Source organism: Plodia interpunctella, chromosome 7 (assembly GCF_027563975.2).
Source record: "Plodia interpunctella isolate USDA-ARS_2022_Savannah chromosome 7, ilPloInte3.2, whole genome shotgun sequence".
Taxonomy (NCBI): Eukaryota; Metazoa; Arthropoda; class Insecta; order Lepidoptera; family Pyralidae; genus Plodia; species Plodia interpunctella.
In genome coordinates this window covers 8,562,958-8,590,400 of record NC_071300.1, presented here as the reverse complement: position 1 = coordinate 8,590,400, position 27,443 = coordinate 8,562,958, and the positions used below count along the sequence as shown (strand labels likewise).

The following is a 27,443-nucleotide window of genomic DNA, read 5'->3' as shown; positions in this document are numbered from 1 at the left end:
TTTTTAACACTTTTATAATAAAACTAGCTTTGGGCTACGGGTTCGCCTGAATTTCTCTCGTAAATTCATTTGTGGGTTGATTTAAAAACAAAAATAGCTTATGTATGAAGGGGGTATTTAACTACCTGCATACTATTTCATCAAAATTGGTCCAGAGGGTCACTGCGACAGACAGACTTTCTCATTTATAATGTTAATATGGATTTTATGAAATGCTAAAAACGCGCAAATTCAAACCAGTTCTCTAGAGAAACCAATATTATTATAGAAGCTTGGCTACTTTCTAAAACGTGCATTTTATTACTGTTTTAGTTTTAGATCCTTAGGAGCTCATTATAAAACTTCACGTTTATTGACTAGATAGGGGTAATATTAATTTATTAGTTTAGTTAGTTATAACTATTGAAAAATCATATAGCCATTATTATACCTATATGATTTTTGAAATTGAAATATATATATGGAATACCATAATACCATTTAAATTTGCATACCCGTGGACTGTGAAACATGTAGGATTGAGTTTTTCTTTTAACAACACATTGTAAAAAAATGTCATCTACTGTTTTTGCAAATAAATAATCTTTGTTTTTGTCTTTGTTTAAGTTCTTTGGGCTACGATTCCGTGGAAGTATCCAAATATAAATGATGAGCTAAAAATTACTCAGGAATAATGTACGAGTAGCTTCCTATTGATTAATTTTGGAAAAGGGTTGATCAAAAAATGTAAATATTTTCTCTTACCTATTGTTTAGAGTCGAATTACGCGGAACCACAGAGGTCGATTTATTTTTAAGCAGAACTAATCCCAAATTAGAAGATATAAAAATAAACCTCGTACCGTTGGAACATCAAAATAGTTATATAACAGTCACACATACATTCTTACATAAGGTGTCAGCAAATCTTATAAATGTGTCTGCAAAAATGAAACATCAAAGATTCAATACAAAATTCGAATTTCGATTTCAAGTAAATCGATTTCAATGTACAATTTCACTGCATATTTCACGTTTAAGCAAATATCTTCGCATTCACACGAGATACCTAGCTCATCGAATTGTATGTTTTATCACAAAAAGCGCAAAATCCTACTATCCTAACTAATATTATAAATGCGAAAGTTTGTGAGAATGTATATATGTTTGTTACTCTTTCACGCGAAATCTACCGGATTGTTATGAAATTTGGTACACAGGTTGAATATAACATGAACATTTTTATCCCGAAATCATAATAAATCAACAAAATAAAGAAATAGGAAAATTCACATAATAACTTCCTTTTTTTATTTTAACCAAATGATTTTAAAAATGTTTCTCTTCAAAAATGTTTAATACAGAAATAAATTATTTTTTAATCAAACTAACAGTAAGATAAACACAGTTTGTTATATAGCATCCTTAAATCGAAAGATACAAAGCCTAGCTCCCACTTTGTCAGTTCTCGGATAAGCTTATCGTGTAAAGCTTAGTAATTTATCATCGGCTTCCGTGACCCTGAGCGATACCGATTGCCAAATGAGAAAGCTTTCTGTGATATTATATAGTTATTTATATTACAATTACGCATTTCATTTGTTTTAATAAAATAATTTGAACACTAGGCATCTAAGTGAATTTTGAATAAAAGAATTATGAATTTAGTAGTCTAGTATTTAGTAATGTAGTCTGAAAAAAAATCGTTTGTGCTAACATTAAATTTACCAGTTCTTGCCAATCTACTCACATATGTTTCTACCAATCTTGCGCGCGAGACGATGTGTGCGTGCACGTGTGTACTTTGATTCGATTGGTCCACGTCACACACTTCAACATCTAATATAGTTACAAGCCTACGCACACATAGAGCGCTTCGCAAAGATGAGTTGAAATAAGTGTAAGGTTCTGTAATTTATTACAAGGGCGTTAATAAGGGCGATATTCCGTGACCCTGAGCCCTGATGCCAAATGAGTAAGCTTTTTGTGATATTAATGATTGTCAGTAGCGTTCGGAACGTGCCGTAATGGACTCTTTCAACGCAACACCATAAACCCGGTGAAATATTTCCCGTTTATTTTCCTAAAATTGTTACTATTCCGCCACGTGTGTACTTTGTATAGATCTGTCACTGAAAAATCGCTTTATCTATTGAGAATTATAAATTCAAAAATTATTTATTTATTCAAAAATTAGCTTTTACCCGCGGCATCTCCTTCATTCTATATTATTCTCAGCGATGAAACCTATTCTATATTATTCTCAGCAGTGGGGAAATTAACAGGTTTGATGATGACACAAATTTTGTCCTAAAATCACAAACAAATTAAGAATTGGCCCAAGAGATACCATCATCCTTGATATATGTGTGATAGCAGCTCAAGTTATCCTACATGGATCTTTATGCCCCGGTAATATCGGTGAGTTTGCTTTGTAATATCTTGTGTGCTGTTGACTGTACATTAATAAATAAATAAATAAATATATTAGGACAAATCACACAGATTGAGTTAGCCCCAAAGTAAGTTCGAGACTTGTGTTATGGGATACTAACTTAACGATACTATATTTTATAATAAATACATATATAGATAAACATCCAAGACCCGGGCCAATCAGAAAAAGATCATTTTCCATCATGACCCGACCGGGGTTCGAACCCGGGACCTCTCGGTTCAGTGGTAAGAATCTTACCACTGCGCCACCGAGGTCGTCATTTAGCCATAAATATTATGTACCTTCAAATAAACTTCTCGCGAAAAAAATTACTACGTTACCGTTCAAAATATAGACTTTCGGTGTACACAAATTCTGTCCAGCAAATATAAAAAGAGGTCGTTAAGCCGCACCACGAACAGCCTTGAAGCTGGCCCAGACCCTGCACTTGTAGTGCTGCCGAGACCGTAATGAGTCATTGTTATACCTGCATTAGTGATTAACAAGCTGAAGTTTTATTGGATTGTCATGCGTGAGAAAAAATACTATACTACAAAGTCAAAGATACTTTTTCCAACAAAAAACAAAAAAAATATGTGACGTCACGAATTTTGGAGTGAAAAATCATTTCTAATATAAGTAATTTAACGAGACCGAAAATATAGTAAATCTCGTAATTAATAAAAGTAATTAAATACCTATGTCAATAAATACGTATGTATATGCCTAGCCAATGTTATATTATAATTAAATTATCTATATGCATTTTATTTTCAAGTCAAGTAGCCCAATTGTACTGTTAATTTGAATAAAATCACTTTATTTCCAGCCAGTAGGGGCATGATATTTGTAAAATGCATCCCGATTTCCGCCAATTTATTTAGCCATTGCACAGTACTAGTAACGAATTATAAATTTAAATTGAAAGCCAATTAGATTTTTTTTCAATGCGTGTACAGTAAAATATCCCCCAGTTTTCAATTTTCCTTTCTCTCAAAGAGCAATGAACTATAGTCAAGATAATCTTAGACATTACCTTAATATTCGATAAGATAACCCTGAATATTAACAATTTAATAAAAGGGTAAAAACAATAAGAGCCCTTAAGAAAACATTGTGTACTAAACAAACAAACAAAGAGGTCATGTTTGTGGGATAATATTTTCTGTAAAAATAAGGAAAAGCAAAGCCTACAAATGTCTGTATTTGCACAATGTCCATTTATTTATTTTTCGACTTCGTTGTTTTGTTGTTTTACATACATATAAGATATTACATTTGCTCACAAATATATCTAACATTTTATATATGTTACGGCTAAATAAAGAGGTGCAGCTTTTAGTTTAACCATCTAAGACTGGCTATACCTAGGTCTAGCCGGCGAAACCTAACATATCCATATAATATATAGGTTTAGCCGTAACATATCTTTGTTACACTAAAATCTGTATTCCGCGGATATATCTGAAGTTATTTTTATTTTAAATTTACATATTCGCGTAATATAATGCTAAATGATTATGTAAATATACAGACGTCAGTTTATAACCTGAAAAAGTGTCGATAAAGCATCGTCATGTCTTTCGTATGCTTTTGACTCTCATGTGACATTCACTGTCATAAACGTCACATACAAATTACATAAGTATTATTTTTTACATTTGGAATATTATCTCTGCTCCCCTAATCGCACTGTAATAAAGCGTCTCTTACATCTCTGAAACTTTCTGTCTCTCTCGCTTTTGAAATAATGAAAGTGAGGATCCCGTGCAGCAAATAATTGGAACCAAGATAGTAAAAGAAGCTAATTCAAGCCAAATCGGATAATAACCAAACCCTGTATAATCCATACATATTATAAAAAGAAGTCTATTGTACCTATGAAAGAGATAAACTCATAAAGTACCGAACGGATTTTTGTACAGTTACACCAATAGATTTGATTCTTCTTTAAGTTTATAATTTATAATGTTTTACCAGAGGGAAGCCGGGGCCACTAGTTTAAGTATATTTCTGGGAACGGAAAACTGCGCAGTAGCAACGTAAATTGCAATGATCATTACACGCGTGAACCGTCTGACATTGCGCCCATTTTAATGAAACGGAAGTGGCCATTATGGAACGCGAGTACCGTTTACTTTGATCGTTGTGGTGTACAGTCAACAACATATGAACCCACCTTAATTTGTTGCATTTTCGCCATATTTTACTGCAGTATAGTCTATTCGGATGTATAAAGATGCAACCGGGAATAAGCTCAGATTAGACAGACTTCATTCGGTATTATCTTGACGTGGATTTGACTGTACTTGTACGGTTGCTAAATAATCGATAAATTGGTAGGCAAGAATCTAAATGTTAAATTTATTATTTAAAGATGTATATAATATGATACAATATTAAAGCGATTGTCAATTCATACGTCGAATTTCGGTTGACTTGATCCTTAACAACTTATAGCCAAATCAATAGTCCATATTATTATTTACTCCCTAAAAAAATACTTATTTTTAGTCAATTTTACATTGAATAAACTCAACGCTGAGCCATTTTTAATGATATTAAACACGAGCGAAGCCTCAGGGCACAAGTGACTACTACAATAAACGTGAAGAAATATGTTATTAAAATTAATAACAATGCGTTTCACGCCCTATGAGTCTGACTGTGCCATAACAAAGGTGATCTACCTCAATGACGCCATTAACGAGGATCTACGTCACAAGCCTCACGTGTAGAGCTTGTAGACAGACCTCTACAGACGCGGGTTGCACTAGTCAACTTTGCTTTGACGTTAACTTTAACCTGCGCAGAACAACACAAAGTACGCCATCACTACATAGTACAAAACAAAGTCGTTCCCGCTGTCTGTCCATATGTATGCTATCTTTAAAACTACGCAACGGATTTTCACGAGGATATTTTAAAATAGTGTGATTTCTGAGGAAGGTTTAGGGTGTATATTTATTATAGTTTTACCGGGTAGTAGGCAAGTATAGGAGTTTAGCAAAGCCGGGACAGTTTTATCTAAACCAAGTAAAAAAAAAACATTATAACTGAACGGTGCAACGGAGACATAGTTAAAACAAAAGAGAGTTCGCAGTTTACTGCACTTTATGGAGGTATTGATTGAACCCATCCTATTGTCTTTATTCACCGGAGCGGAATGAAACGTGATACACTGCACTGCCATGAGGCTGGTGTCGGAAAAATAAATCTATTGTGAAAAGTACGAGCTCGTGTTAAACCATAAATTGTGAATTCTTTATAGTCGTATTCCACATGGCTGAGGGTCGCGGTAATTACGCGGAATGAAACACACACAATGACTTTCTTGGCCCTATTAATGGAGTGGTTTGCCAATAGCCACAAGTTCATAATCAACTTGAGTGCAGGTTTCCTCACATTTTTTTTTCCTTCACCGTAAGCAAGCGGTGATCTATGAAAACTACATGAGTCTGATTGGTATACAAACTCATGTAGCTCACGAGAAATTTGTAAATAAATAAACATGTAGGGACCAAATAACACAGATTGACTTAGCCCCAAAGTAAGCACGAAACTTGTGTTACGGGATACTAACACAACGATACTATATTCTACAACATATACATATATAGATAAACATCCGAAACACATTCAGTCTGAAAAATATCATTTCCCTTCTTGACCTGGCCAGGGATCAAAACCGGGACCTCCATTATAGCAGTCCGGCGTGGTGACCATTAGGGCACGGAGTTCAAGAATATAAGAGATAAAGTATGAAATAATATACCTATTCAATTTTTTGTAATCTATTCTCCAAATGAACGACCTACTGAGCGGATTATACTTACATCTAACTAATATAGACCAATTAATTACGGAGTCATTGATAAATTCAATACATTATAATAATCACTTGTGGTATTTGAACCTATTATAAAACACATCACGTGCATTCACCTAATGGTGGACAGAGAAGGGCTAACGCCATCGCGCATACCGACGTAACATTACCTTTTTTATTACACAACATGTAAATCAACCAGATTTATTTCAACAGAACAGAAGAATTCTTTGTTAGTGTTTTATTTTTTTGGCATTATTGTTTTTACTTTTGGCGCGGATTTACTCGAATATATCCGTGCGAAACATTAAAAATATAATTTACGTATCTGCATTCAAAAGGATGAAAAAACAAATATTTTTTTTTTATGTAGAAATTGCAAATTCCAGGTATTCGTTGTTTTGAGTAATAGAATATTAAAATGTATATTATACACTAGATGTCCCCCGCGGCTTCATCCGTGAAAAATGCTCTATATTCACACCAAAAATCGCCTAAATCCAGTGCTCCGTTTTGATGTGAAAGCAGAACAAAAAACACATTTTTTCATTTGTAATATAGCTACAGATTTTGACTTTATTTGACGTTAATTTGATTATCGATAAGTTTCTTTGTTTAACTATTCGAAAGGGCGTTGCACTTAGGCGTAGGTAGACGGTGTGTACCTAATTAAAGTCTATGGAATTATTTTGTTTACTTCTATATTATATATACCTAGTTGTTGAAGCACTTTAAAGTCTCTATAAGGGCTTGAAGCCTTCGAACTTTCAAAGGCCTTTACGATACATTACGTAAAATATAACATTACCTGTATGCTTCTAAATAAAACTTCCCGCCCCAGTACCTATTTGTTGAAAAAAAATATAACATATAGAGCTCGAAATCTCGTGACATCCAATTTCGAGAAGTGCTAATGCTTAATTTCATATATATTTATCACGAATAAAAGAAATAGACAAGACAATTCGTGACTTGTGATTTACGAAACGCGGTACGGTTTTCTTTGCTGTTTTAATTACGGTTACTAGTGAATAGAGACAGATGGGATAACACATAATGACTTGGCACTGTCGACGTATCACTCTTTGCCAAAATTACAAACTCAAAGACGTAGAAGAAAATATTTTTATAACAGTCTTTTTTAAACAAAGTCTCCAAGACCAATGTCGGCAACTTGACTCACTGTCAAGGGTAGTTGCCCACAACTACTATTATGGTTTCTGTATAATTTGTGTAACCCTAATTTTGTGAAATTCTTGAGAATACATTGTATTTTATTTGTCTAATATTTACATACTCTTAAGCAAACGCAAGTTGCCCCTTTTTTCTTTATAATTATTTATAATATTTTCCCGGCTTCTTCCTCAAGACGAGTAATTATGCATCATAGTCCTAATTCAGTATTACCAATTCGTTATCTTTTTAAGTAATTAATATATAAATCTGTGCTTATCATTCACTTGTTTATAAAATAAGGTAACATACTTATGCTAAATCACAGTATTTCCCACGGGGATTTGATAGTTTTGAACAAGGCATTAAACAAGCCACAAACTCCGAAGGGTGAATGCTCCAAAAACATTTGCAATATCGGAGATTTCTCCAATGATATAGTTCCGGACCTATGAAACGCTTTAGAGGACACTGACCCTAGAAATATCATTATCATATTCTCGTTCATATAATTTATTTTCAGTATCCACTTTCTTCGACTGCACATTTCTAACTGATTGTTTTTCTTGGGATATATAAGTATAAGCGATATTTTTTTTATTCTAATATCAATTGTATTTCTTCAGTTCTTCAGACAATAGTATTGTAGAAAGAGTTAATAAATAAAATTAATATTTTAATGAACGTTATTCGGGTGAAAAATTCTGGAATCCATTTTTTTTTAATTATGAATTTACAAAAAGTTACCTTAAACTAAATATAATCAAAATAATACAAAACAAGAGCGAATAATTTCCTGTTCTCTCATTTCGGTTAATAACTACAATGATTAATTAATAACGTCCACAGCAGCCATGATGGATGTGACAGAGGGTATGTCGCAGACGTCTTGGCTTTCAGAGCTGTTTTCGTCAAAGTTTCGTATTTCTGCGGAAACAGACGATAAATTAATTTAAACTCTTTGCCTTCAAAGAGTTCTTTTCTTTTAACTCTGAATGATAATTAATCGTAATTTTCGTTATTAGTTTTCAAAAGTAATGAAATAATTTTGTAAGCAATTATCTTTTGCAACAAGAAATTATATTAGGTGCTTTTACATATTAACAAATAAAGATGTCGTTTATTTACAGTAAAGAGCAGTTATTGCTTTTAATGTAGAAAGGGACACCTTTCTACATTAAAAGCAATAACTAAGTTTAAGAGTCATATAAGTTTTAAGAGGCGCTAATAAAATGTAAGGTAAACACCGCTGTTGTAGATAGTATTGTATAACTATGAAATGTAATGGATAACTGTATTCACTTAGACATAATAAACATCTCATTCCCTTCCTCTACTCCAAATCATGAACATTATATACGGGATTTGTGTAACTTTTTTTAAATTAATATTTTATTCGATTACTACAACATTATCTATTCTACAATAATATTAGGTAGTCTAGATGTAGATTTATGAACAGTACACCGATAAAGCTTTTGTTTGCGTGCAAGTGAATCACAAAAAGCCCGGTACCAAATTAACAATCAAGGATACTAAGTATAATAAACGACGAATTGATGCTAAAAGGGGAAACGTACTGTTTCATACATTTAATTACAACTTAAACAACAACCGCTTTGAAGTGATATTTTATATAAATTCCTTTTTCTTATTAGACTACAAGTTTAGAGCTAAAAATGGGAACACAGACAGACACAATAGCCTATTCTTATTCCAAATAGGCAATACATTGTGTCCTTACTAGATTAAATATATGCCCGCATGGAGGTCATATTGTGATAGAATTGTAATTTTGAATGACCGATGACGGTGATAATTTTTCTTAATACTTACCACATATCAGGGAGTGTTCTGACCGTCACATTTTATGCAAAGTTTAAAGAAAAATTACAATCAAAACTATTGATACGATTGATTGAACTTTTTAGTTTTTTTGTTTAATTCTGATTTTCGATGAGTATTGTGCACAAGCTTCAAAAAAAATTGTTGAAGTTAACTCCAGTCACATGTGAATCGGGCTCTATGTTTAAAATAACTTCAAGAAACATTTTTAAAGTAAACGTACCAAATGATTGATGACATAATTCGCAAATTATAAAACAAACAAAGACAGCGACGTTTTTACTTGTTGGTAAATAAGTACATGATATAAATAAGCTGCCAGTGACCAAGCTCGAAGGTACTTGGAGGTGGAACGGGACATGAGAGGACACTGAACCCAGTCCCGTTTCCACCTCGGCGCTTCCGTTCCGCTCTGAGTCAAGTGCTTGTTATTACAATACGTCGACAGATGAAAATCACAATATTTTCCATAAAAATATTGTATTTATATAAGGGTTGTTACTAAAAGAGAAGAAATAAAATATTATATTAATTTATTTCGATTTTCTGCCTGCCTCAGGATACATTTGTTAAACATTTGTTATAAATTTCAAAAAATATAAAAAATGAGACACTAGACACAATTCAGTGTGTGGTCGGGACCACACACTCAATTTACAGGATGAGATACTCACTAGAATGAGATACTCACGGACGTATCCTCCCGTGGATGTCGTACGAGGCGACTAAGGGACACATAGCCTTAATAGGCAACAATATTCCAAAAGAGTGTTAACGTCAGGCAGACGGCATTCTTAGTTTTATTTATTCAAGAAACATAAGTAGGTACACACTTTATTCACACATTACAAATTGTTGAAAAACTAACGAAAAAAAATTACATACTTAGTTACAACTTGTAGCTAAATTTGGTAACTAATAAAAACTTGTAAGTTCAACTCAACCATCACGTGTATTCATAATGTAAATCTTATAACAAGGCTTTGTATATACGTATATATATATATATATATATGTTAATTACCATAATCCACAGCTCATTTGGTATTCCTTTCGCCAGCGTGGGTTCCGCTCGGAAAGAGAAATCTCCAGCTGAATTGTCTTCCATTGAAGTGAATTGTGAATTGACATCAATTATCGTTGATGACTTTCTGAACGCAAACGTGCTTTAATTTCGTAAAGAGACATACTCCTTACTTTGTATATACTTTGAAACTAACGCACGCACACACAATGCAGACATCCGATGCACGCAATTGCATTGTGTTTTATGCATCCAGTTATAACCTGCCTTGAATCGATGCACTTGATAAAAAGAGCATTTAAGTGTTTTTTGCTACTTATATGTTTAAAACTTAACCTTTGTTTTCCTTACATAAATGAGAAATTTATCAGGACACCACATTGCCGGATTGTATTTATTTGTATTTATATTTTTTTGTAAGGATATTTGTTTGTATATGACTAGATATCATAGAATTAGAATCGTGTGTAACTATCATATTATAAGTTTTTGCCTGATAAATAGGTATTATCAATTCGTAGAGTTATAAGGTCTTGGCAACATCCTATATAATAACTTTCGCTTGTAGACAAGAATGTGTACCAAACAGATCATTCGCACAAGAACTCATGGAAATGCACACGATATTTTCGAAACGTTATTAAAACTTATTTGAGTCAATAAAAATAAGTTGGATGGCCATTGCTCACCGTGCAATAGTTAAATATTCCAAAATGTGTCTGTCGCACACTAGAAACGTTGTCCGGATTTACATTCATTCATTATTGTCACGAAGGCACTTTTCCCGAGGCATATCAAATTCAAATGCCGTCGAGCTCTGACATAATATCTGGTTTGTGACATGATAATATTCATGACAGACGCGTCATGGCCTACTTTCTGCAACAAAAACCTCTCAGCTTGTGTTTACGACGGCTGTGGTTCAAAGTTGTTTGAATATCATGAAAGTAGCGCAAATGTAGCTTCATTACTTCTTTGAGTAAGTTTGCTTGTTGATAGCGCGAAAGCGTAAATATTTACATCATATAACCTGTGTGCGTAGTGCACCTTTGCTATTAACATCTCACTATCGAGTCGATTCGCAGTGAGATGCAATGAACCAATCACAGCGCGCCATTGTTACGCAACGACAACCACACCACAATGTGATTGGTTCGCTGCGTTTCACTTCGAAAACTTTCGACGATCGAATGGCGAAGTCGCAAGGCCGGCCTCTGAACCCGAGTCTAAATCGCATATGACCATGACTCCTTGGTGATGACGCCCAAACAGTTTAGTTAACTTCCTCCCACTAACTCAGCGGTTGTGGAATGAGATGCCGTGGTGTTCTCTAGGGACTACAAGATGGAGTTCTTCAAAAATGAACATGAATAGTTTGGTTCAGGGCTGGCAACGCGCGTGTTTCACACGTGTTGCAGGCATCGTCTGTAGTCTGTATTTACCACTTCCCAAGAAATTGTTGAATCCCTTTTGCTCAGTATAAAAAAAATGCTATAATAATAATTGCTTTTTTTTAACAACGCGGTCATTGTTAGTTTCAGATTGACACGATATATTTTTTCGTGACGTGGACCCTACACTTATTTTCTGGGCCACACGGAAATACTAACAATGCCCCACATTGCTTTCTCCCTATTGTTCATGCCAAGATGTATCGCCATTCATTCCAACATCAACCTTTATGATAGCACAATGACAACATAATCGATCTTGTTTATACATAATCTCATTTTATTTTATACGTGTAGATAAAATATTCAAATATATATAACCTCTGTAGCCTTATGGTATGGTGGAGTAGTCATTAGTATCCCTTAACACAAGTCTTGAATTTACTTTGGGGCTAGCTCAATCTGCTTGATAATGTATAAATCAAGCAGATTGAGCTAGCCCCAATATATTTATATATTTATTTAATAGGATCTCTCATGAAAATATTTTAAATATTTTCCTACTTAAATAACTATGTAGTCTATATAACTTCTTCCCTTTTAGTATTTCCTCTCTGACATTTCACCTTCACCTCTGTGCGCCCTTATGCTAACAAACACATCACAAAGTTAGCGAGCAATTACGAATTTATGACCGCTATTATCCTAATGGTTCGAAAATTGCAATTTCCTCGACTGAGGTCACCGAAGTCGAATTTTATTATCAGTTTTCCTCAACTATATTTTAGATCAAGAGCCTGCGATGGCCAGACCACCGTTATAGTGTAAAAGTCGAAAGTTTCACAGTTGAATGTCTCGAAGGCGTATGATCTGCGATTTTGAAGTCTGGGTCATGGCATTGCACGTTTGCTAGGAGGTATTCATTTATCGAACATCTTATGTAACATACACTGAGAGACAAGGAAAGAACAAATAGATTTTCTGTCTCTTCTAAGAAAAATAGCAAAATGGTGCCGGAGATGCTTATTTTAAAATTTTATTTATACTTATTTTTTTCAACAAACGCGAATAGGTGTAATTACTGTTGTATTATTTTTCCCGCGAGCTCTTGATCTATTTACGGAATAGACACATGTACCTACCTAGTTATCATTAATAGACTTATTTGTATTGTGAATCGTAGTCAGATTTTCTTAATATTTGACATATCTTGCCTGTCATTGTGTAGAATTAAACAAAAGTCATCATTGCATTCTCTGATGCGTTTATTTCTTGCTATCTATCCTTAATTATAACACAATCAGTATGACTAACAAACAAAGCGTGTTGTATCTACATTCTGATTATGTGGACAGTATACATTACATTCCTCATTGTTCTCTTTGCGTGTATGTAATTAAGTTATAGTTCTATAAAACAAGTATTTTTAATCAGCCGCATTTCTAATAGAATTCCAAAACAAAAATTAAAAAATCAAAACCGTTTTTAGTTTGAGAATCAGTATGTAAATCAAGTTTGGTTGTTTACACAAACAGTGTTCCACTGTAACACAAGATTTTGTACATGGACGATTTATTTTTCTTTGATTTTGCAATTATTAATTGATACTGAATATAATATTTAACACTGATATTTCGAGAAACAAGTCAGTTCTTGTTAAGACCGAGAACGGAACGGGCCTCATTTTACCCAGTTAATGCCGGAAAAAGACATTTGCACTGTATTCGTGTCAAATGAATGCCGTCGACATGACACACGCATTCTGTCCTCTCGTTTGACTAAATTTAGTGCTCCATTGCACAAAGTACCAAGGAGGTAATCAGGAAGTGTGGTGCCACAATAATAATTCACTTTAGGAGGGCGTCATTCAAGCGATTGACATAACTACTAGGTATAGCCCCTCCCAGAAATAAATACTGGATCCGCCTTTAACCTCAGCGTTTCAGTAACATTTCAACACCTTTATTTGTCTTTTTCTAAAGACTAACAAGGATAACATATTCCGGGAAAATGTAAATTTCTGATAAAAACACTAGACTACAAAGCTTTGCGAAGGGAAAGCTCGAATAAATCTAGAATGCAAATCTTAATACTAATTTGAATAAGTATACATTGAAAAAAGGTTCCTATTTGTATGAATGGGTATTTAAAAGCGCACAATTTTTTTTTGCATATTTTATTGAAAGCTATTGTGGATTGTTAAATAATTTGTTGGATAAATGTATAAATAGCAAGAAGGAGGTACTTTGCTCTATGTATAATAACGAATTCTCGATATATATATATATATATATATATATATATTCTTCTTTCTTCGATTCAGTTCTTCGAAAAAGTTTTCGTCGTCCGATGAGTTGGACCAGCCTACTTTTCACTGTGTAAATTAATGTAATTTTGTTGTACTTATAACCTTTGTTTACCTCAAAAGCATTGTCTTTTGTTTAAATAACATTATTAACCTTTCAATGTCTAACAATGATCTCCGTTAATAAAATATACGTTGATTTTCGAGTAACATACTTAGCTCAACCTATAAGTATATATATATACTATATTCCAAGTAACAAATCTTTACGAAGATAAAAGTGCTCGCTCACACATGTCCATTTTTACAAACTTTTATTGTAATTATATGTATGTTCGGGTGTAATCGTTGTAACTCAACTTTGAAGTAGATATCTTCAACCGTTTGAGCTGAAATTTGGCACACACGTTTAGTTTGTATTACAATGTATCATTATGATAAGCATTACCTGATGGTGCGACCAGGAACGAGTCTCGACGAAGGAACTAAACGGTTTACTGCACGGCAATGGTTTTTTGTCACGCATTGAACGCAATAAGATGTCTCTGACAAAAATAAAAGTGTCAAAAATGTCATTTTCGCAAAAAACTTATTTTGCAACAAACCGTGGCCTTCACTCAGAGGATACAACAATTTAACCACTGCATGTGGGTGTCTATTTTGGAGCCGAGGGGCTAATAACAGTAAATTGCCCCCCTAAGAATACAAGAATAAACTTCCAGAAATAAACGCGGCGTGAGTGCGTAGTAGACTCAACAGACACAAGTTTTAATAAATTATTCATAATTTATTCCCGAGTTTTAATTTACGTACGTCATTTCACCGATGGTTTTAATATTTCATGTGTTTTCGTACGTTTGGACGTAGATAGTTTGAGACAGTTTTAATGATATAATTTACTTATATTTCGTCGACGTTTAATAGTGACCGATAGCCGGCTACCGAAAACAATTGTTAAAGCATTGTATCTCAAATCTTTGTGATCCAGTATAACCTAAGTAAATAGAAATCTAGGCAGCTTGAGATATTTCAGATGATTCCAGCATTTTTTTTTTCAAAAATAAGTGAGTAGCATCTGAAAATGGAATTATGATTTGTTTTTTACTTTACATTAGTTCTTTTTTTTTCTTATTTTACAAACAAATGCTCCAGTTTCGCTGTATGACCTGATAGCAAACAAAAATTCGTTTACATTGGTATACCGATTTCTGAATACGACCAAATAGCTGACAATTAGCAAGGCCCCGTGAGAAACACGCGGTAACAGACAACCGTGATGAATGCACGGGTCAGCTAGAAGAATGGGTAGCTAACAAAAACGGCAGTTCCGGACCAGTGCGGCGTTTACCGTACGTTCCGGCCGAGTGACCGCGGACAACCGGAATCATTGTTGGCCTGTTGGTTCTGTATGAAAATCAGCTGATTTGAATTTCCACTTGATGTGAAAGTGGGATCTGAAATTCAGAGTTTTTGGGGTGTGTTCAATATGGTTCTCAGAGCGTTTCGATTATTCGACCGCTGCGGGGCCGTGCTGTCATTACGATCCGTCAATTTTCTTAATGGAGGAGTCCAAAATCAATCATTCATAAAATTTACATTATCACAGTACAGATTAATTATTTTAAAATCAAAATCATTCAAACTTAGTAGGTAATCTAGATAGGTACTGACAATCAAGTTAAGCATGGCTAGCTTGATTGTGAATCGCTGCGTTTTCCCGATTTCCTTCTTAGCCCAGGATACGCAGAATATACAAGGGTGTCAATTCTGAAACGCACCTAACACAATCAAACCGCCTCATCAATGTTTATGAAAGTCAATGAATAATTGTTTACGACATTATAACGACACAATTGTTGATGAGAATGAATAAGTCATTGTCATCAACAATTGTGACGTGATCATGCGACCTGCTTTTGTTCTAAATAACAACACGCTTCTTTCTCTAATTGGTTGGTCTACCCGTTTGCTATCTTGCAACTTCTTTTTTTCATTTAGGATTAATTAGGTAGGTACTTATGAGATTGATTTATCGAATCAATGTTTAAAATTTATCTTTCACTAGCGGCCCGTCCCGACTTCATAAACAAACCGAAATAAAGGTATTACTAAATACTATCACTAAAATATTTATATACCTATGCTTAGATCTAAGTTACAATAAAATATAATAATGACGCGAGGGGTTAAAACATGGGAACAAATTCACTACACAAGATATAGCTAGATTTTGTGTATCAAAATATGCGGTGTAATGAATTTATTTCTCTACAGAATGCTCCACAGTCGCCAGTGCCAACAGGGCACGTTTCGTTTCACGTGTTCGATAAAATCTAATTTGATAAATCTCACATTTTCAGCGTCAACTCATGATTGTACGATTAGTTCCAATTTACGCATTTGATGTTACATCTTTGTGGAAAAACACGAAATTGATTTTGATAGAATACGTAACAAAATACGACAATACAGTAATCCACACGGTCTTACAATTTCTACACCAAAAGTCATTCGAATTAAAATCATTTATTCGTCAGAATACAGTATTACAATCAGGTGGTCATGACATTCATACATTGTGCCAATCAGGCGTGAAAATATTTGGAATAGTTCACTTATAAATTATATAATTTAAAACATTTCGACTCTTTAAACAATTTTAAAAACAATAGCTACCTATTTTATAGTTTTAGGACAAATCACACAGATTGTGCTAGTTCTAAAGTAAAAAATGTAATCGAACTGTAGCGGTACATTCGAACAGAATAATTAATTTACATAACCAAATCAAATGTTTTGCTTCTTTGAATATATGATTCAAGAGTCTAGTTTAATATTGTATCTGAACATTAGCTAGTTTAATTACTACTTTAAAACATTTACTCTATAAAATGTGAAATAAATCAATTTAAGAAAAGACGTTCTTAAAAATAAGATCATAAAAAGAGCGCTTAAAAACGCATTAATACACTTTAACACCACCATTTTACTGTATATTTTAGTCTTTCGCGGTTACCATGGTTTTATACAGTATTTTATTAGATTTTATTGACTTCCATGACTGGTCTATAATCTAACCACATGAAACAATAGAAAACTTATTTCTCCATATTAATATCTTCGTATGAAGTACAATAAATAGATCATATATTTTACTCGTTTCGTTCGTTACTTATGAAAATGTGCATCTGTAGGTACCTATGTATTATGGATGGATATATACATGCATTCAAATCTCTAAGATCCGATTTAGATGAGTTTGTTTTGTATAGGCCATTTCTTACAAAAGTTTAATTTTAACTTTTCCAATGTTGTAAATGGTTGTCTAAGTGCATGCAGTTACTCGGTGCACAAGATAATAGCCACGTTATGCCACGTGCTCTTGTAAATGTTTTTGCACGTCACAAAGCCGGATCGTACACGTTTACCAGTCATGTCCTTGTCCCATGAACCATAATTTCTAATGACGTTTGCATTTTTTAAAGAAGTTTTAACTGTGACATCCTTAGGTACTGTCATCCTGCATCTCTACTTTATCCATTCGTGGAAGTCATACGAGGGATTAAAAGCCTTGACAGCCTTGACAGGAATCTCAAAGAGGGTTGACATCAGGTAGGCGACCGGTATTAAAATCATAGTCGAATCTTCAAAACAAAGCACAACCCTGGCACGTAGAGCTTTTCCGATCTTATACGAGTATAGTCTACAACCAAGCCGAATACAAATACTTGTATGTATCATTGACATCATTGAAAAAATATATTATTTTTCAGAAGTAGGAAGAATGCAAATTTTATCTTAGCATTAAACAAAATAGGTAGTCTTCATGAGGTTCTATGCCTTGATGACTATCGTTTTACACAATAACCATGAATTTTTGACTACATATCAGTGCTCAGTATATTCGGATTTAGATCAATAAAATAGGCAAATATCCGGGTGATAATATTGCTGTAAGTCTGTGTGTAAAAGTGTGATGTCATTGGCCTGTGTTAACACCAGTCGCTGATTGCAATTCACTTGTCGCTGCTTTTTACAACGTACATTTTCTTAACTAATGTCTTGCACAGAAATAAAAACTAATCACAAATATATCATCATTGCTATTAAGAAAAATCACGGTACATTATTTTTATAAATAGGCGTTTATACACCTTTGCACATTTTGTGCATAGCGTCACAATTTAGCGCATATTCACGTAATAAGTATTAATTTTTAAAGTTTGCCTCGATTGGACACTTTCTCTGAAAAGTGTGAGGTCGGACACCGACCACGTGTAGTTTCTATACAGAGGGAGGGCTACATTTCTATGACCTAACCTCCAAATCAAAATGTTTACAAAACCGTTTACGATGCAATGGCTGCGTTGTGTAATTTTGACTTTAATGATGTTTTTTTTTTCTTATTTATGTCTTCATTTCATGTGGCATCTTGGCAGAGATTTACCTTGCGTCGTAAATTTCTACTGCAGTACGTGGTTACAATAACGATGTCATCAATTTTAATAATTTTATTTATTTATTTGTTATTTAAATACAACGGTACATGTGTATGCTATTACAGTATTTATAAAAGGAAGAAAAAAAGCTTATTGCAATATTTAAAAAGAAAGAGCCACCTGGCAACAAAATTCTGTGTTTTCAATGATGGTGACAATATGAGTGATGAACCCACAAGAAGACATACATACATTCTCCAGTAGTAGTCACTCATAGCAATATCATCAGGATACTCAGTGGAGTGGAGACTACAAAACACCCAGTGAATGTAGGATAGTACAAATCTTAGGCACGTTGTATGATCCATACATTAAAGTTATTAGTGAACAGATCAACACTAGTATCATTTGTCAGGCGCCTTATAGGAATACAAAGGGTCAGCGACCTCTAGTATCTGACTTAGTAATTGCAGCTGGGAGAAAAGCAACCTAACTGGTTTGAAAGTCTTAATTTATAGCTCTCCGTAATTGTACATGTGCGGTGCTATTAGTGGGTTGGGTTTGCAAAGACTTGGATTCTGCTAGACTTTCTACAAATCCCTTACTGTAATGTACATAAATAAGAACTATCTTAGTTATTTAGATTTTGTTGTTTGACAATATAGTTGACAATATAATCACAGTCATGATGACTTTATTTTGATGGTTTAGAAATAGCTGTCTAGCTCGGCTAGGCCCATAGAGTAGTTGGCGAAACAAGTCTGAGCTAAAATTACGCTAATTATGTTCCTGTGCGCCAATTGTCGCAAACGTTTGTGTAAATAGACTAGCTATAAATAATTGTCCTTCTCTCTCTAATTAATTAACAAATAAATTTGAATATATTAATAATCTTTCTTGGCATTTCACCCAGCTCAATAGGTAGGTACTTCCTTAGGTAGTTTTAGTTTAAAATGCCATAACAAGTACCAAAAATTTATGCCAAGTATACAAATTCCATAAAACACAGTAATATACAGTAATCAACAATCTTAAGATAATAATTTATCTTGATCCGGATCCCAGAAATACTCTTGGAGAGGTCCAACAAAAAACCTCATATCAGTACACAGAAATCTAAAAACATATTTAAGAAAATATCCCCGAAATTATTTAAATGTACAATTAGATAGATATAACTACCTAATAATAGTTATATTTTAAAAATTACCTTCGAGCTTAATCTTCATAGCTAAATGAGTTTCGTCGCGATCTTTTTTTATCGAGGCATTGGACAATGACTGGCTGGGACACTTCCGCTATCCCAGAATAAAAACTCCTCTCAACTATTAAGTAATTCGTGAGTCAACTCTTTAGAATCCACTTTGTGTAAGTCATAGAAGAATTCGTTCACAGGACCAAAACCATTGCATAGTTTCCCATACATGTTTACACCTGGTAAAGATAAAAGTGTTCATATTCTTTGGAGCAAATTACTCGCTGAACGGTGCGCTAGAACAAGTGAAGTGAAGTGTCGGATGAAGAGAGGCATATATTCATCAGCAGTTGGCAAAAACAATTATTAATTACTCTCTCTCATCTGAGCGGTTGCTTCCCAGTAGAACCCTCAATCCACTTTCCTACTTTTTATCCTCCACTTCACACGGTATTCGTTATCCTTAATCAGTTGATTCATATTTTAAAAGTAGCAACCGGCGCATCGCTACGCAGGCAGGGCCGCCATGTAAAGGACGTCCTTTACATGGCGACCCTGCATGCGCTATATCAGTATACTAATTGATACGACGGTTCATATTAGACTTCAATCAACTTTATTACAAACTGACATATAACCTTACATCAACTTAAGGTAGTCCTACACTACAGTAGATGTAGATTCATATTTATTTCGTCTAGGGCTAATTTTCCCTCTCCTTTGCTCACAGGACGACGTCACCACCAGGGGAGCCTCTGGTCCGGGCACCAGTGGGCAAGCCGCGTTGCCCCCCGGCCATCTCCCGGCTTCGCGTGGAGAAGGTGGAAGGCGGGCTGGCGGTCGCTGGTGTTGTCGTTGCCGCCAACTGTCAGATAGTTCTACCGATCTTCGGGATTTTGTTTATGCTCGTTGGCTGCGTGCTAACTGGTAAGTCTATTTTTAAGATAATTTCATTCTGTATTAACGCGATGTTCCAATAGTTAAGACATTAAAAATTCTACTCGTGCCACATCCCAATCCCAACTAATACTATACATGCAAAAGTACGTTTGTTTGTCACCTCTTCACGCACAATCCACTGGACCGATTTTTAATATATTGGGACAAATCACACAGATTGAGCTAGTCCCAAAGTAAGTTCGAGACTTGTGTTATGGGATACTAACTCAACGATACTATATTTTATAATAAATACATATATAAATAAACATCCAAGACCCGGGCCAATCAGAAAAAGATCATTTTCCATCATGACCCGACCGGGGATCGAACCCGGGACCTCTCGATTCAGTGGCAAGAACCTTACCACTGCGCCACCGAGGTTGTCAAACCGAGATTGTTATGACATTTGGAACACGAGTAGAAAATAACCTGGAATAACTGTACTTTTTATCTCGCATTTCCCACTGGAACGAAGCCCCGGGGGCGGGGTTAATATCTTCCAATCACTCCAACCTACACTTTTTAGAAACATCGAGTATAGGTATTTTCTTACAGCCTGTATAGATAGTAATTACTGTTGTAATTTGATCAACAGCGGCATCGTATCGCGGTTGCGGCGAGAATGAGGAGCCTGACCACTATGCGGCCAGGATTGCCTTCACCGGTAATTCCCGAGTGTTGGGGCCCGTATGCATCGTCGCCGGGGCCTTGATGACCATTGCTGGTAAGTGTTCCATATACTAGTCAACTCAGATATACTGTAGGTAATGAAAAATCCCATAAAAAATATATACACACGAAATTCATAAATAAAGGAAAAGTTTAAGTAGAGTTAGGTGTCTCAATAGGTATCTAATTACAATAAACTTAGGTAAACTTAATAATTAATATGGTCAAAATAGAGGTTCCAAATGCAAATCTAATTACCCACATAGAGAATTTATATGCAGAAAATTGTATAGAATTTTCAGCAGAAATCACCATTAGCTAGTCTAGCTAGACTAGACTAGATATAAGTAGTGTAACTAGCTAGTCACACTATCTCTACGAAGCTAATAGTAAAAAATACTGACACAATAGCAATAAAAGAATTATATCATTTATAATATAATGTGTAGCAAATATTGTTGCTTCTCGAAATTCTCGAATGCGTGGAAAAATATTTACTCATGTCTTTCGCTGGCTTTCCTGCCATCATGTTATAATGTGGACATCATGTCAAGGCGTTTTCCTTCATAAAATAAATAAGATAATAACATTCATTACCTATATTTAACACTGGCATTTAGTACACTAACAAAGTACCTATGTTGATATTGGTTGACAGAAATCAAATTAAATCAAATTATACGTACTTCGGATCCAAGCATGTTTTTGGTATTCTAAAAATATTCTTAAACGTGTCACACATTTATTATTGATCCCTTTATCGTTTGTACTATCCACACTACACTGTGTAGAAACACAGAAACTATACACAAGGGATCGATAATTATGTACGGTGGTACTAATTAAAGAACTCTTTATCTAAAAGAATCTTAAGAGAATTTTAGCAATTCTTTCACCATTTGGAGCTATATTCTTCCTGAGCAGGCTCATCCGGCTGTGTATATGGACTCCCACCCCGTAGAGCAACTTCGGAATAGAATAGATAGATATGCTGATCTTAGCCTGCCCTTAAAGCAAATTTCACCGAAACAACTTTCTAAACAAAAATAGTTTTGTTTACATAGGGCACACCTTGAATTAAAACTTTCGCGTTTTTACTTCTTGTTTATTGGCTATCATATGAGCGTATGTCCACATGTATGTATAATACTTTATATAATTGTTTTTTTTTCAGGTATCGTGCTATGTATACTGATGCGCGCAGCCCAGCGTAAGCAACGCCGGCTGGCATACAACTGTCCCATCCATGGAGACTTCTACCCTCTCAGTCCACAGAACACTAGGAAATATTCTCGTAAGTGTCATTTTTAAATTATTACCTACTTTAACTATTACTTTACTAGTTTGAAATAAACAAAAAAACTAAGATAAAAATTAAACTAATTATTACGGGATAGTAACAAATATGGGAACATACGTAGTACCTACATTGCACGCGATCGACATCACAGCGTGGCCTAGTTTTTCTGTGTCGAGGGGCTAAAATCACATGGGGTAGTGGACGCACATATAAAAAAACTTGCAGGAAGTTTTCTCATATCGTTCCCTATGGAAACTTGGAGAATTTGGTACCAGCTCAACAGTTTCATTATCGACAAACTTTAGCTTTTGAAATTTAGTAGTACCTACATAGGGGCGTAGTGGGAATTCCGTATAATGTATTTATGTGTTACTTTAAGTGAAGATATGTCTAATAATTTGAATTTACTTACGTAGAATACCTACTAAGTACTACATCCATCAAGCTGAATTTATTTGACTGCCACGAAAACTCGTGGCTGTGACTTTTTCTATTTGTTTATTTTAAATTCGTTAGTAAACAACAACTTTATCAATGTTTGTATTATGAAAAATGTTCCATTCCAGGCAGTCCGTCAGGCCTCTGGCTGAGGCTCCGCAGCTGGCTGGGCCTGGTAGAGGACGGGGAAGCGCCGCGGTGTCCGCGCAGCGCCGAGCCCGCCTCGCCAGCCAGGGCCGACGCCCCGTGTCCCCCACCATTACCGTTCGTTGTGCCATCGGACTCTGTCGTGTGAGTAAATAAATATATTTATAAACAATTCACATTGATTGTGAGATTGAGTTAGCCCCGGAGTATTCGAGACTTGTGTTATGGGATACTCAACGATACATATACTATAGATAAACATCGAATACCCAGGTCAATCTGTCTGTTCCTTTCCACGCTTTCACTGCTAATGGAGCCTATTTAGAATATACTTAAGTCAAACATAGGTTACCGTGGTCGAAGCTACGAGCAAAAATGCATGTGCTGTTTCATAAAGAACAAAAAAGACATAATATGTGTATTTTGGTCCTAAATTCTGGTTTAAGACATTTTTTTTTAATTACAGGTGCATGGCGTCGGTACTAGGCGCTCCTCTTAGTCCAGAACAAACCTTCGGGTCCATCAAATCCCTGGCAATATCACGCGAGGTGGCCAGCTTCCCTCTCTCACGGTCACCTACACCGCCACCTCTAAGGTATTATCTTTTCTATGTCGTATGTACATTACATGACCAACATACGTTACATGACCAAATTAGCTAGATTTATTCATAACTTTTATTTGAATAATGGCTTGCTATATATTTAGATTCTTCTCGGCATTGTAATATGCAACACTTTTAAAAATTTTAATATCAATGTTCCGCATTAATAAGTAACACGTTGGGCGCCATCTTCGTGTTTTTTCTGTCAATGTTAAACCGAGAGTGTTTTTCAGTGTTAGTAGTAGTGTCTTATAGTATTTTTTATTAACATGCAACAGGAATTAGTATAACGAAACTTATCGTTAGTAAAATAGTCTCACGTTGGGCGCCATTTCTCAATTACATATTTTATCAAACATATTTGCCTAGTTTATGGAGATTTTTATCAAAATCTTCTGTTCTATTCCAGCTGTCCTCCATTCAAGGACGACTCGAAGACATATGATGACCACATCCCGAACTCAATAACGCGCCCCGACTTCGACTGCGGCTCGCCCACGTGCAACTATCGAGTCGTCGAATGTAAACTCACCACTTCCGACGAAATCTCCCGAAGCGCGCCTCTCCCTAGCGTCCATAGACAAAAGGACTACAAACCTGTCAGACCTAACACCGTTTCCATTACCATTCCTGACGAAAAAGGTTAACAATTTATAAAAATGTGAAATGTTTACCTAGATAAATTAGTAACAAATTTGTTCAAAGACGGGTGTGATACGTTCATTTGGATATTTGGCGTGACAATGTGATCATTGGACTACAACGGAATAATCTTGTACATAATTTGTTTGAAAATATCTGCTCAATCACATTCGTCTTCCCGCTAGCTCACCGTTTGAACAGTTAATGAACTGTCGAATTAATTAGATCTGCATTTAACAGATACAATGCATATTTTGCTCTGCGTAAATGAAAAGGCGCAAGCATATTCAGCAATACAGCAAAAGCGTAAAATTATCAATTCTTTCTTCATAGCAATATATTGCGCCAAATAGAGTATGTGTGATTGGAGAAATGAGAATTGGGTCTAAAGATAAATTATTGTTATATTATTCATATATAGGAATCTAGTGAGAAAATATTTATTAATAGGTACATATTTTCTTACTAGTAATACCTAGATGGACGACTGTATTGAGCGAAGGACAACTGAGATTTTTCATATTTAAGTCTCTAATTAGTTTTTCCTAGGTTTAGAATATATTTACGTTAGTTATTCTTAATATTTATACACCTATCTTGTATCCATTATACCTATTCTATTAGATCATATTACTGACCACAAACTCATTCTATTTAAATTGGTATTTTTGTTATACAGGCATGTATGTAAGATTTCGATTCTATGAATAAAATTGTTTATTGGGATACACTAACAATGTGACACTAAACATAACCTTTCCAACTGAATCCTTTCAATTTATTTTAAAAGTTTTTATTACTAATTATTTGTATTCTACGCTATTCTCATACGCATTCTAGTCTATTTGGTATGTGTTACCAATATTTTTTGACGGAAACATTAACGTAAATTTATTCAAATTGTCGTGTAGTTATGTGAACAAATTGTATTAATTTGGCTCAGTAGGTTAGGTGTCGTACCCTAAGCACGATGTTCATAGGAGATCGTCCATTGTATAACATATATTTACGCGTAAGGGTTCCGCCTTACTGGTCCGGCTGTGTTGCGTTCGTATTTAAACTTATAGGTTAGATATTGACTTATGTTGCAGTTTAACAGAACAAAGCGTAACGGAGCAGTGAAGCCGCACTCTAACGTAATAGGTTAAGTATTTTTAAGAATTCATGCAAACACATACCCTAGGTTAGTCCCGAAATGTGATATTTTTGTTTTAGCAATTGACTATACAATATACATGCACTAACTACAGATGTAAAAGTGTAATACACTCATGTCATACTTTGGTGATTAAGCCAAAAAGGAGATGCCAAAACACATAAATCGTCGCGTCCATGAAAAGTTGTAGTGTCGTTTCATTCGTTTAAATTCTTATAAAAAAAAAAACAACTCATTTTCGTGCTGAACGCATTATGTTTTGAACTTTTGAATGAAAGTGCCGATAGTCGGTCGTAAATTTCATTGAAAATTAGTGACTTAACATGTATGACTGTCTAAGAAATACTGACAAACATGCTCTACATCTAAATATGTGCAATGATTTCACCTCTCTCATTCTCTCTCTCTGTGTAAGTAGGTGCTTAGGTACAATTTCGAAGTATGAGGCACCTATCGTAAATAGCTTTTATATAATCAATCCATAATCTAATAAATGACTCATTTAAAGGTATTTTCAGTGACGCGTTTTATTCTTTGGATTTCATCTTATTAGAAAAAGTACCTGCCTAAACTAATACTTTAGGCATTTCTCTTCATAAGATAGTGTGCCCATCATAAGAAGAGAAAATAAACCTTGTACATAATACACGCTTACGCTCAGCACTTTTAAATGGGTTGAGAAAAAAAAATTCGTGCTCAGAAAAGACAATTAGAGGCGAGAATGTAGATAAAGCTATAGTCCACGTGTTAATATATTAGAATTTAATCGGTAAAGTTAAGTCGTAATTTATCGATTTAAGTTTTGTGATGAAGGCATTTATTGGCCCAAGTTATTTGGAATCGTAAGAAACGTAATTTTTTATAATCAGTAGTTAAGTGCCACGCCTAAATCTTATATATTATATTAAATACGTCTACCTAAATTAAGCTTATTTAATATTGTTATAAATATAAGAAAGAAATGGAAATACAAATTTGAAATGAACTGGCTTTTACTGTTTGTTATCTTATAATATATATGATACAATGGTCCGCTGGGAAGTCAAGGAGACGAAACAGTAGGAAAGCGGACCCTGGGCTCGCCTGGACGCTCAACAGCTGGGAAGCAACCGGGAATAGGTAGGTACCTACGTTCAGACATAAGAAAGACACACAATGGCGTGTTTGGCAAATTAAACGGACTACCTACGTTTATAGCTATTGAAAACCTCAATATCTACCGCGAGGACGATAACAATAAAAAAATATTATCGGTGTTATCCTTAAATATTATAAAAAATAAGTCCCCTGTCGCGTCTGTCTGTAAAAAAGCGATAAACTAAAAAAAATTGTCAACACGGATTTTCGTACGATTTTCTCTAACAGATAGTGTGATTCCCGAGGAAGGATTTGATTGTATAATTTGTTATGGTTCTGCCCAAGCGAAACCGGGACGGGCCGCTAGTTACTAACAGGTATCGCTTATTCAAGTCGCCTAAAAAGCATCTGACATAAATTTTAGGATTACATACACTGCCATCTAGTGACAAGCATAGATACTAGTAAGTAGTAGTTAATATACTAGTAACTTTGATGGATTCGGCATACATTGCTGCTTTTTCATTGTGGTAAATAAATTCTCCAGCTCCACCCCATGCAGCTCAGCACTCTACATTGAGTTACAAAACAAAACATTTAGAAATAGGTAAAATTATCATTCGAAATTAGACTTTTCATAAATTTCGATCCATCGAAAACATAGAAAAGATTTTTTTGTTAATTTTTGCCCTTTTGAAATTCGTTCTGTAGGTATCCATACGATGCATACATGCATCCCTGTCGGATAAAACATGCATGCAACATTGCATGCTTTTACTCTAGTTTAGCAACAAGTTGCACCGTGTGTAGAGACTTTATATTGACAGGTTTTTATTGGCATAATTTTTCACA

General features: G+C 34.7%; 1 protein-coding gene across 3 annotated transcripts in view; it reads left to right on the top strand.

Moving 5' to 3' along the window:
* Positions 1 to 26,499, top strand: part of LOC128671239 (uncharacterized) — a 64,011-nt gene extending 37,512 nt beyond the window's left edge. For all 3 annotated transcript variants that reach the window (XM_053747561.1, XM_053747563.2, XM_053747562.2), the window contains exons 2-7: positions 20,347 to 20,543; positions 21,154 to 21,282; positions 22,402 to 22,521; positions 23,094 to 23,256; positions 23,579 to 23,707; positions 24,126 to 26,499. In XM_053747561.1, the coding sequence (XP_053603536.1) occupies positions 20,347 to 20,543; positions 21,154 to 21,282; positions 22,402 to 22,521; positions 23,094 to 23,256; positions 23,579 to 23,707; positions 24,126 to 24,363 (976 nt within the window). In that variant the 3' untranslated portion in view covers positions 24,364 to 26,499. The remainder of the gene's footprint in view (positions 1 to 20,346; positions 20,544 to 21,153; positions 21,283 to 22,401; positions 22,522 to 23,093; positions 23,257 to 23,578; positions 23,708 to 24,125) is intronic.
* The last annotated feature ends 944 nt before the right edge of the window (positions 26,500 to 27,443 follow it).